General features: G+C 40.1%; 1 protein-coding gene across 5 annotated transcripts in view; it reads left to right on the forward strand.

Moving 5' to 3' along the window:
* rptor (regulatory associated protein of MTOR, complex 1) overlaps positions 1–13323 on the forward strand; it is a 206159-nt gene that overhangs the window by 18164 nt on the left and 174672 nt on the right. For all 5 annotated transcript variants that reach the window (XM_041982370.1, XM_041982373.1, XM_041982371.1 and 2 more), the window contains exons 3-4: positions 3449–3551; positions 6800–6882. In XM_041982370.1, coding sequence (XP_041838304.1) covers positions 3449–3551; positions 6800–6882 — 186 coding nt within the window. The remainder of the gene's footprint in view (positions 1–3448; positions 3552–6799; positions 6883–13323) is intronic.

The following is a 13323-nucleotide window of genomic DNA, read 5'->3' on the forward strand; positions in this document are numbered from 1 at the left end:
AGCCCTAAAAAGACGTATTTACTAATCAGCGCATATATTTATAATTTATTTTCATCCATTTTCTTTGGCATTCGGTCTCTGATTAGAATAAAAAAAATATGATCAACCTAAGTCTGCTAGCTGTTATGTGGTAGAAACCAAAGTCATCCTGCATTAACCGATAGATGAACCAGCTTTCTTTGTTATTTGCCTCGTCTTCTCCTTCAGTAATTGGTGCAGTGTTGCCTCTGACAGAGAGTCAGCCTGAGCGTACCACTGGTGTCGGTCCAGAAGAATATAGCACCGCCAAACTGAACCGAGTCTCCAATCGGACCGAGTCTAGCAGACTTTCCTGGTGTGAATGCACTCTTTATCTCCGGTCAAGCAGCAAACAGCCGTCCTGCTGACTCGTGGTCTCAGAGAGAAATCAAGCTTCTTATTAAGACCAGTTTCACTCAGAGATCTTCTGGCAGCTTGTTGGTCTTCCTGTAAAGTTTGACACGACCACGTGGGACTCAGTAGCAGCTTTGGTGTCATGAACAGTGCCTTCTCTTCATTATACACGGACTGCTTCAGCGCTACAGCCACTGCTTGCTCAGTAGTGCATCTGCCTTTATGTAACTTACAACAAGAGCAGCAAGGCTCAAAGACAGTGCAGCAGTCAGGCTTTGGATGTGCATGAAAGGTTTGCATTGAAAAGCTCTGAGACTGATATGTTTGGATGATGATTTAGGCGTAAAAGATGTCGGCTGTATGTAGCACCACTACACTGCTTTAAACTCAGTTCATACTAGTTTAGACTTTTATTTGAGGAAGTGAAATGGTTGTAATGAAGATGAAGGTAAACGTCTTTTATCGTCAAATAAGAAACCATGATTTTCTTATGATTGCAGCATCTTTTATGCTTGGAAACAGCTCTCTACTGCATGCTTTACTTCTGGAAAAAGAGCTGAGAATTTAGGGGATCTTGATAAACATATAACAAAAATTTTAATTTTAACATCAAAATAACAACAACAAAAGGGCAGATTAGAGGAAGTGATAGGTTGGAGGAAGGTTGCAGATGCACAGTGTTTCCAGAAACAGTAGAAGGTTCGAGTTTAAGCTCCTCTTGATTAACTCAGCTCTGCTATTTGCAAATTTAGGTTTTACTACAAGTTTTGCTTGTCAACAAAATATAAACTTTTTCTGGATAATTTGAGTACAGTCTGCCAGTTTTTGTACCATTTGGTAAAGATTTGTTTTGTAGAGGAATATATATATATATATATATATATATATATATATATATATATATATATATATATATATATATATTCTTTGTGTGTACTTTTGGTTTCATTTTGTTACATAAAGGGTTAAAACTTCTATTGATGCTCTCACTAGGTTTCCTTACACCAGGTTCACAGATACAGCTTGTAGCTTATTTGCGGTGGATCTCTGATATGATGGTTTAATCAGAAACTGGAAGCCACAAAAAGGATGTTCATTGTTCTCACCATGAAGTTATTTCATTTATCGTCACTTTGAAAAGACAAAGTTGGAGTTACAACTTCATTTTTAGTACAGCTGGTGACAATTTTGTAGGTCAGTTATGATTGGATTAATTAATTTTATTTTATTCTAACTTAAAACTATGTGATCACAACATAACTTAGAGCATTTAGCCTTAACTTTCCCCCTGAAACTGGGCCTGGTTACAGAGACTTCACTTTTTGCATTTAAACCAAAAATGAAGGAGCTCAGGTTTCTGGACTGAGGTTTAGTGTAAATAAAATAGAAAGTGTGTAAATCCCTAATTTTATTTAGTGAAACTGATGGGTGCTTTGAGGTGAGCCAGTCTGTGGTGTATTTTAAAGGAAACCAACTTAGAAACTTCTCTGTGTTTATAAGCTGGGGTCTGTTGATGCATTACATTTCTGAAAATGGTCATTCAGTACCAGGAACTGCAGTTTTAAATTCTTTGCATATTTTTAAGGTCAGGAAGTGACATAGCACTACTTTTTTCATAAAAGACAGTTTGACGGCGGTTTCGTCTCATTAGCTTTAATTTTAGCTGCTCAGCTTTTGCTGGCATTGTGAAAATCAGCATGTTCAGTAAGAAAAGGCTATTTCAGAGCAGTTTTGTTGTCTGAATTGAAGCCTTTTGCTGATTGTTTTCTTTTTATATTCCTGCCCAAATATTTTATATTTGTTGGGAAATCCTGGACTGATGAATAGAAGAGGTTCACATGAGTCTACTTAGACTTATTCAGCAGCAGAAATTATTTATATCTGTGGTTAAAGACGCATTACGTAACTTTCTGACCTTAAAACTCTGTGCTTCGGACTTGTTTGTTGGCACAGTGACATTGGGCATGCACATTTCTGGAACTGCCGCTGCCCAGCAGCGTCCCGAGGCTGAGAAACCAAAATATAGAACTTTTTCATTCAGGGTGGCGTTTGACCTTGCAGCTGAGTTTGGCTTCACATGAGCGTCTGCTAAATGACTGTAAAATAGAATAATAGCAACCAGACATGAACACGCTGGCCGTTTTGAACATGCACCATGGCTGATACAGCAAAAAAACACAAGAAGAGATTATTGGACAAAGAGAGGAAAAGAAAGTGAGAAAGGGACGGCTCAAGAGTCAAGATGAGACCATCTGTAGCTGGCTGGATGGATGCCGAATTAGCTGACAACTGGGGGCACGTCTCTAGGAAAATTGCAAGTTCTGTAGTTTGTCTTTAAGAATGAATACAACAGGTTTCTCCATCCTGTGAATTGACCCTACTTATCAGAGCTACAGGATGAAGCAATGCTGGAAGGTTGGATGTCTGCTGTGAAACAGAGGGGTAAGGGTTTGAGGCTGTGACAAGTAAGAAGCAGTGATGGCTTACTGGTAGTTCAATGTTTAATTTGCACTGTAGGATGCCAGCGCTGCCTTATCAGCCTTGTTTGTTCGTCAGGACTTGCCACATAACTCAGATCGATGCTTGTTCTTTTTACTTGGTCTGTTTTTCTTGTTGCTCACCTCCTGCTTCTGTGTTTTCATGCTGAAGGTCCTCACCTGAGCTGATGTCAGTCTTCAGCTGTTGTTCTGCTTGTATATTTTGACACTTACTGGTCCCAGTTGGCTCTGCATTCAAAGAACATACGATGAGACTTATTCACATCTGCAGCATGATCTGTGCAACGACTCCAGCTTTATTTCTCCATGGAGCTGAACTGTTAATGTTAGTTGTTGTGGGATCTTTGGATCAGATGTGCAGGATGTGGGAGGGAACAACTGCTCTCTGTGTAATTACTGTTGAGTTTTCTTCGACAAGACACTTGACCTTCGCTGGAGCATCAGTGGCCAACAGCAGCAGAATGCGGTTACTGGAAAAAATCCCAAGACAAATCTAGATAGTAACGTGTTTTCTCCAACGCATGAAGTAGTGTGTTTTGATTAGTGTTGAGGATGTTTTGTTCTGTGTCCTTCTCCAGATGAAGACTGTGAGTGTAGCCCTGGTGTTGTGTCTCAATGTGGGGGTAGACCCTCCTGATGTGGTCAAGACCTCCCCCTGTGCCCGACTGGAGTGCTGGATAGGTGAGTAAATCCACACACACACACACACACACACACACACACACACACACACACACACACACACACACACACACACTAAGCATGAAAATAAAATAGACCAGTACTTAAAAAACATCAGATCACATTTCACTGATAAATCTAATTTCTTTTCTCTGTATTGTGCCTTTTACAATTTTACTTGTGTGAAACCACTACTTTTAGAGGTCTTTCTCTTTAATTTTACATCATTTAGTTACACATTAAATTAAATAAAAATTCTGTCAATATTTTTTTTAGATGTTTTTCAAGTGTATTTTGTTTTTTTATTAGGAGTCTTTCACATTTCACAACACTTTTAATTTTTTAAATATTTTTGTTCACACTCTTCATAAATAGATATTACTATCTGACGGTAAGCCAGCGGATGATCATCCAGCAGCAGCTTTGTACGTTTCATTTTCAGCCTGGTCATGAAACAGAGCTGAACGTCGTCTGCTCTGAATGCAGCTGCTGCTGATGCTCCGAGAAGACCAGGCCTCGTATGAGAGGGTCTGCACAGCACCCGCTCCTCATTGGGAAGATAAACTACGTTCATTCACGTCAGTCTCCAAAAGTCTCCCAATAATACCAGAAAAACTCGCTAGATTTGTCGTTAGTCTTTAAAAAAAAAAGTCACCAGAGGGGTCTGAAAACTCACTGACTACAGCGACAAAGTCACTAAGTTGGCAACACTGAGGAAAAATAAATTCCCCCAAGACCCGCCTCTTTCCACACATAAGCCAATCACAGTGGTCGTTCGTCCCCGCTCACACGCACACTGGCACACTGGCTCCTTTTCTCGTATTGAAGTTAGTTTGAGTCGACAAACAAGCAGCTAATTTGCGCATTACTGTGACTTATTGGACTGAAGAGGGGAGCAGAAGTTTGTTAGCGACAAAATTAATTCAGTTATAACTACTACAAGAAAAATACCGGCAAATGTATTGGTCGCCATTGCGCGAGTACATGAAAAATTCACTCGCACTGTCTCACATTTTAGTCGCAAAATGCGACTGTTTGGTCGCATTCTGGAGCCCTGAAGGTGCTGAGAAGAATAACAAAGAACAATAAAGTACTGAAACATTAAAGTGAAATACGTCAGTCTGTATCGATACATGGATTCAGTGATCAAAGATTCTGCACTCAGGATTTGAAATCATGCTTTATCCTGATCAAACTTGTGATTTATACCTCTGCTGATGATGTGCTTAGATGGAAATCTTGTGTGGACATCAGGTAGTTAAAGCAGTTTATTTTTTTCTGCACTTATGCGAACTTTTACTAGACATCAAAACCCAAGCCTTTGCTTTGCAGTACTTATGGATATTTTCAGTTTTTTCCCATGGGAGATCATTTCATAAGGCATCTTTCACATAAGGTTGATGCAGCAAACCCCCACCAGGACCACACAGGATAACAGAACAAAAACCAAAAGAGCCGAATCCATTGACTGGGAACCTTAGAACCATTGTTTAGCTCCCCTGGGACCAGTTGGAGTCAGGAAAGCTCATCAAAGTCGGAGCACAGCTCTTAAAGTTTCACAAACTTTCTCTAAGGCTCCTGAGGACAGTGTCATGGTGCACGCTTGCCACATGGTTCCTGATATGACTTGGGAATTTTAGATGAAGAAGGGAGAGGCAACATCCTAAAATGCACCGCAGTGTTTAATTTTCTGCGTGCTTGAGCCAAATATAGAGCTTACATCTGCCTTTCCGTAGATCTGATGTGTGTTTTTGTGACATGCACCTTCAGAAACTGCAACATTTTTATCCAACAGAAAAACAAAAGATCTTCTGTGTTGTGTTTGATTTAGAATTTTTTTATAGGGGTTCTTGATTTATTAAAAAATTATTTAGTGTTTTGGGTGGAAAAAATGTAATTATTATTTTCTGGTTATATATTTATAAAAAAAAAAAAATTCAAAGAAGAAAGCCCAGTTTGAAAAAGAATTTGGGACACTGTGTAAAATGTAAATGAAAAATAATTTATTTGTAAATCTTAGAAATCCATATTTTATTTCCAATACAACTTAACATATCAGATGTTCAAACATAGATGTTTTACCATTTCATGAAAAATATTGTTCCAGGGGGATGTTTAGTATTGTGTTGCATCCCTTCCTCTTTTAACAACTGTCTGTGGACATCTGGGGAGTGAGGAGACCAGTTGCTGGAGATTTAGGAGAGGAATGTTGTCCCGTTCTGGTCTGATGCAGGATTCTAGCTGGTCTACGGTCCTGGATCTTCAATTCTGAACTTTTGCTTTAATGATGCTCCAAATGTTTTCTACTGGTGAAAGATCTGGGACCAGTTATAGTAAACCTTTGGGATTTATAAAATCCAAACTTAGTGGGAGAATGTCCCTACCTCTACAGCAACTCTAACCCTGCTGTACGCACAAAATCTGGACAAACAGGAAACTGCGACACCAACGGCCCAGAATAAAATCAATGAAATGATGTGAGACATTTGTGTAAAATCAAATATTACCTTTCACATCACGTTATATATTAAAGCTGTTTGCAAAAATGAATAAAGAGGCACATTTGATATTAATACTCCAGATATTGTGTGTAAGGCAGGGTCAGAGTTGCCGTGGAGGTCGGGACATTTGCCTGCCAAATGTGGTTTTTATAAAGCCCGACGGTTGACTGTAATTGGCGTATGTTGGTTTTTGTTCCTACGCCAGCTTTGGAAATGAAGCTCCTGGACTGCAGGCAGGCCAGTTCAGCAGCCGGACTCTTCTCCTGTGACGCCATGCTGTTGTGATGGATGCAGGATGTGGTTCAGCATTCACTTTCTGAAATTTGCAAGCTCTTCCCTGAAAGAGATGTTGTCTGGATGGAAGCAGATGTTGCTCTGAAATGTACTTTTCAGCATTGATAGAGCTTCACATATGTGGAAGCTGCCCACACCATAGGCACTAATGCAGCCCCATCCCATCAGAGATGCAGCTTTTCACCTGTCCACTGATAACAAGCTGGATGCTCCCTCTCCTCTTTAGTCTGCAGGGCATGATGTCCATGCTTTCCAGAAAGAATTTCACATTTTCATTGGTCTGATCACATCTGACCATTTTAAATGAGCTTTGGTCCAGAGAAGACGGCAGCATTTCTGGATCTGTTCTCATATGGCTTCACCTTTGTATGATAGAGCTTTAATCTACATTTGGTATGACATTTATCTGCATTGTTTGAGTGAGATTGCTGTGTTTATATGTTTTCTGGCTAGATCCTCTATCGATGAGTCCACAAAAAGCTCTGGAGACCATCGGGGCCAACCTGCAGAAGCAGTATGAGAACTGGCAGCCCAGGGTGAGTGAAGGAGCCGACCTCCTCTTCTTCCTTGTCGTCTAACGATGCATTCACTCCCCATACACTAACTCACTTTCTTCTGTCTTGCAAACAGCTAAATCAAAGAATTGTTTTACTGAAAGTAAAATGAATCATAAGAACTTTAAGAGCTGCAGGTTCATTTTTACCACTTGTGTTTTTGCTTTATTTGCCTTTATAGATTTTCCCTGCACATCTCCAGCATGTCTTTGATTTTTCCAGCATTAGTCACCTGTCTTTTTCCATGAGCTGTTTCTCAACAGACAACTCTGACATTAGCGCGATAAACCTGGTGGTCATGCACCCACAACTGTGATATTGATTCTGACATTCATACGAAGCTGTGAGATTATCAGCTGTTTTTTGGGGAATTTTCAGAGAAAACATTTTGTTCTACATGATTATTTTTGTGCTGTTGGCAAAAGATGAGCAGCCGTGTTTAGCTTTAACTGTGTTGATTTAGGATTTTTAATTGCCCATTGTCATAATTTGCATGTAACTTTTTTCCAGAATGAACAAAAAACCCACATTTTTAACTGCACTCTTGTAAAATCAGCTGTTTACAAGTTTGTTTAGCAACACTTGTGTCATTACCAGTAGGATTAGTTGTCTTTGGTTTGTACATACCTGCAAGGAAGCTCACTATTTTCCTGGAGTCCCTGCTCTGTGTTCTGTTTAATGAATCCGGACCTTGGTGTTGGAGCCATGAACACTCCAACCAAGAAAACAGAGGTTCTGATGAAACAAGACAACCAAAGGTCCAGAAAGTGAGAGAAATATTTAATTTGTCAAAGAAATTTTTTTGGAGAATGACCAAAGAGATCAATCTGCACACAGCTTAGTAGTGAGGAAGAAAATGTGGTCGTCCACATCGCCACTGCTCAGACAGCTTTTACATCATTTATTGTCACTACAACAGTAGATTTAATCTTAATGTGTTTTTGTCCATCACGTCTCTGTTTGATGTAACACACTCTGTTTCTACTTTACTGCATTTGCATTGCTGTGTATTATAAAAAAAACTGTGTTCTTCTATAGCCAAATATCCTGCTTACTGTACTTTATTTGGTTCAACGAAACCAAAACCTACACGCATGTAGGACAACAGGCAGCTCTGGCTGGGAGAAATGGGTCAGATGTGGAAGAAAGCAGTAAAAGTTCTGATAGCAATATGATCAACCCACGACTGGCATGATCTGATGCAGCTCCATGTTTTCTTTTAATGTGGCGGAAACAGGAGTTCATTAACCTTTATTAACCAGTACATAAACCAATTTTCTTCCTTGTTGTTTGTAGTGGTAATATGAGAAACCACATGTTTCTACTTGGAAAGTAGTAGCAGTCAAGTAGTCACACAGGAAAGAAGATGAATCAATAATCGTTTTCTGATCGCATCACAGTCCTCTGAATTGTGATTGAATTAAATGGTGATAATGCCTAAAGAGTGTCACCCATAGTGTCCACAGCTTACATGCCAGACCCCCGTGAAAACAGTTTAAATGCAGTATAAAAGAACTGGATTTGATCAGATATGCTTTAGAAAAAATGCTGAATCAGCCTTACTTGTGTAGATGGTGACTTGTGAGCAGCTGTAGCATCAAATGCACAGAATCTCATTGGTGTGGTTCTGTGAGCTGTGGAACCAAAGATAAAAAGAAAATCTCATCCTGAGGAGGTAGAAGTAAAAATAAAACGTGTGGCTGTTTGGTGAGATGCTTCAGAAGTAAAACAAGAGGTAAGAGGAGGTGGAGGAAGAGTGTCTCCAGAGAGAGCAGCCGAAGGAACGTAGGCTTGGGTTTGGTTGACCCGAAGGGTCGGCAGCAAACAGTGGGAGGAATGCAGGAGTTGGTGTGGGAGGGTGAGAACGTTGTTCCTTTTTCCAGCCAGAGGAATCGTGGCTCTACAACACCACACTGGAGAGCAGGTTTCGCCAACACATCTTACATAAAGCGTTGACAAAACAATCAGTTTCGCTGCAGTTATCACCTGCTGGTTGCTGCACAGCGAAATTTGCTGATAAATAACTTTCTACAGCTTGACTTGGTGAATTATTAACCTTTATTTTTACCAGATATAAAAACCCTTTGAGCTCAAGATCTCATTTTCAAGGGTGACCTGGCCAAGAGGTCAGCAGCACACGTCACAATAAATAATACATATTCAAGAAGTAGTTTACATAGGAGCAAATAATGATTTATTTAATATTTTTGGTGCATATTTATTGTTTTTAGCCTGTGGTGTTGATACCGAGGATCTGTGTTTGCAGCAGCTAGGCTGCCCGGAGAGACGAATATTTCCAGCTCATGATTCAGTTTCTCTGTTTAGCTAAATGGTCCAAAGTCCAGAAAAGAGAGAAAAAATCAAACTCTGGACCAGCTTCTGCCCACTCACTTTTTCTGCTAGCACCAACTACTACTCTTTTTCTTCATAAATGTCCCTCGTTCACTGACCTTCCCTCCTCATCATCATCATTTTAACTCTACTCTAGCTCACAGGAATATTTTTTTCTCAATCAAGACTCGTCTTTTCCTGTGGACTTTTCATTTTTTTCTTTGCACCACAATAAAGAAAATGTTATTTTTGGGTCTTGATAGTGTTTAAGGATGCAGAGTGGATGGATATTATGCAGCAGTCTGACCCAACTTTGATTAGTTCCGAAGCTCCAACAGATAAATAACACGGCTCCAGAAGATTGTATTCTCCACATTATGCAAATGTGCTTTAAAAGTTTTGGAGATTTACTCTAAAACTGCACATTTTCATACTTTCTGCAGAGCAGTCTGGCAGCAAATGGATCATCTCACCAGTTTATAAACACATGAACCATTTTCTAACTTTAAAATCCAGAAGGTTGTCATCATTGGTTTCCTAAGTCTTGACTGTACTGATAATCCCATTTAATTAACTTGTTTATTTAAAGTTCCTGTCGGGTTACTATCTGACTGCTTTTTATGTGAGATTTAAAAAGCAAAACACTACAAAGGAAGTTTTGATGGTAAAAAATATCACATCATTTTGGTACAACTATACCTCTTCTGAAAGGCCCCAGCACCTGAAACACCATGAAGGCAAGAAGCTCTTCAAACTGCTCAGAGACAAAGTACAAATTGGTTTATTTGTAATTATTAAAAAAACAAAAATAATCAAAACCCACTTAGTACCATTAAATCCACCATGGTCAAAATGAAAGGAATATGGCACCATAATAAACCTGCATAGAGAGGGCTGTCCACCAAAACTCAGAAACCAGAGTTAGGGTATTAATTAGAAGGGCAACAAAATAGGGCTGGGTGATATGATCTTAATCTTATATCTCGATATTGTATAAAGTGATCCGATCAGTTATGTGTTTACATGACGGAAAATACGTCATCTAACCTCCCTGTGTTTCAGTGATCGGATCAGCTGAGGTGTTTGCATGATGCACTTTAATTTCAATTGGATGTTCATTCAGATCAAAAGTGCAACTAAAGGGACCAAAACTTTGCCGTTGGCTCCATTGTAGAGACTGCTGGATCAGTCCATAAGCTAGACACTACAGAGCTGGGCTTCATGGGAGAGTGGCCTGAAAAAGAGAGGTTTTCTGGTTAGATTAGAGTAAATCTGAATTTTCTAGACATCAAAGACAGCACTATGTATGACCCACCCTTCATCTCCCCAGAGAACATCAGCGCCACAGTGAAGCATGGTGGTGGCAGCAGAATGCTGAGGGGATTTTTTTATTTAGCATGGATGAAAAGGGATAGAGAGATATGATAAAAGATGCTAAATGCAGGGAAATTCTAGTCCTGTTTCAGTCTTCCAGAGATTTGAGACTCAGAGGTTCACATTCCAACAGGACAACAATACTTTATCCCCCTGCTAAGGAAAGACTTGAGGGGCTTAAATGCGCCAGAGTCTTATCAAAGTACAGGCTTCAGTCCAATTCACTTCACAATTAAGCCTGCTGCGCACCGACAGAAAACACCCAACCTGAAAAAGCTGGAGCAGTTTTGCTTTGAGGAATGAGCGAAATCCCAGAATCTGGATGTTCCAAGACCACAGAGACCTGCAGCTGGACTTACTGAAGGTGGTGGAAGTGTTAAATAGTGATAATTTTATTTATTAATTTATTTGATACGACTGCACGGTGGCGTGGTGGTTAGCACTGCGGCGTCACAGGTTCGAGCCTTGGCTGGGGGGGTTCGAACAGTGGCTCAAACAGTAGAACTATGTTGAGTTTGCATGTATGCGTGGGTTCTCTCCAGGTGCTCCGGCTTCCTCCCATCGTCTAAAGACATGCATGTTAGGTTAATTACTCACTTTTTTAATAGGAGCGAGCGTGAGTAGTTGTTTGTCTCTGTTGGCCCTGCGATGGACTGGCGACCTGTCCAGGTCGTAAAGCAACCAAAGCTAAATGCTAATGGAAACAGATATGTTTGCACGTCGTGTAAATGAAACTTCCTCTGAAACAACAGCAGAATTTTCCAGAAGAAATAACCTTGTCAAAGATATGAGGTGGTAATAACCCACTCACCATGAGACTGTAAATTTCATTCGTCACTTCTGTCCATCTTTTCAGTTCTCATGTACAACACTGTCAGTGCCTGAACTCCTCACAGCCAACTGTGTTGTTAACTTCATCAGCAGATGGCTGGTGCTCTGCGCATTTCTTTGCTCACTGGTTTTGATAACTGTAGCCGTCTTATCCTCGACTACAGAACTCGACCGGCATCAGCGGAGATCTGCTTTGATCAATAGAAATGATGTCTGAAAACAAGTTATTGTGATACTTTAGTTTTCAGTTTCTTGTTGTGTATTCTGCCTCAATACATCTCCTCTGCTTATTCTCTTTTAAGCCTCACTTTTTCACTTTCATATTCTTTCTGCTTGTCACCCTCCTTTCTCTCATTCCTCTGTTCCTTGTTTGGCGTCCTGTTTGAAACTTTGTTCTCAACGCGTTGGATGGCAGTTATTGAGATGAGACGCGACGCGCTTGTCTTGTCAAATGGCCTTTTTCAAACTCAACACATTGTGGCTAATTTGGCGAACATGTTGCAGATGCCAAACGGGTTTGTTCTGATTTTCCTTTGTCTGTGTGGTGTCTGTTCAGCTCTTCTGCTTGGCTGCAGCACACAAACCATCTCTGCATTTTTAATCACTGAGCTGCACTTGAAACACTTTGCCTTCTTATCACCCTGGAAACACCAAGCCACAACAGAGAAGAAGTGTAGTTTGTAATGATGCAATGATGATTTGATTTGAACCTTTTGGTTAATGACATAATTATACACAGTAAGCCAGTTGGACAGCTATATAATACAGAGTCAAGAAGCATTGCTAAAATTCCTTCCACTAAACATGGCTCACAGTCCATTTTATAAATCCTTCCTTTTTGCACAGAAGTATTTAAACTTGGCTGACCAGGGTTAAAAACTGTATATGCTGGCAGGATTTAATAATATGTTATGCAAGTTTTTATTCAGACACAATGAGTCACCGTGTAAATGAAACTAAATAACGGACAAATATAACTTGTATTTAAGTAGAAGTTGTTAAACTGTATCAGTTCAGCTTTTAATGAAGGGGCATACAGCGTGCACTGCATGTTTTTTATTCGCAAATCACATGATTTTCTGTGATGAATCAATTTTTTTTTAAAGTAGTTCTTTATGAAGGAAAAAAAATGGTTTACAGACATTTTAAACAGTTTTTCCACATCTGCGCCGCGGCGCACGTGGACCTGGTGGAAATTGGCCGTTAGGTAGCTCAGAAACTGGTAGGTCTAGGCTAACATGTAAATAAACACCACTCAACTAGAACAAAACAAATTGTAGGCAAAAAAACAAAAAAAAAACTCTCCTCTCAGCCTAGCATCATGATGAGGGATTTCTTTCCTCACCCCTCATCTCCTTTTTTCTGTCACACGGCGTTTCCCACAGACCAGGTCGCAGTTTGTGGAGCTGCCTTTGGCGCCGGTGAGGGAATCGAGTGTTGCGGTGTCTTGGTGGTCAGTGGCGTCGGTCGTTGGTGTGAATGCAAGTTGTGTGCAGCGGGCGGTGTTCACAAACTTTCTGAGTTGCCAAATTAATCTAATATACTTCTATATGTTGTTCTGCATCATATCTACCATGGTCTAGATCAGAATGAAGAATTCATACAGCATATATCTGTCGTAAAACCACCACGTGTGAGGACTGCAGTTAAACAGTAAATATTTATAAACAAACTGAACATATGCAATTAATTACATAAATTAGTTACCCTGTTATTTTTGGGTTAGATGTGGGGTAGGTAGGCTGTCCCATTTCACAAACATTAAATGGACTCAGAAGTGTGCAGACCCTGCATTGGGACACAGCTTGTACGTGGGAAGCCTTGTAACACGTTCCTCCGCCTCTCCTTGCTGCCATATCTTTTACAACACATGTGCTCTGTGTTGTG

Source organism: Melanotaenia boesemani, chromosome 4 (assembly GCF_017639745.1).
Source record: "Melanotaenia boesemani isolate fMelBoe1 chromosome 4, fMelBoe1.pri, whole genome shotgun sequence".
Taxonomy (NCBI): Eukaryota; Metazoa; Chordata; class Actinopteri; order Atheriniformes; family Melanotaeniidae; genus Melanotaenia; species Melanotaenia boesemani.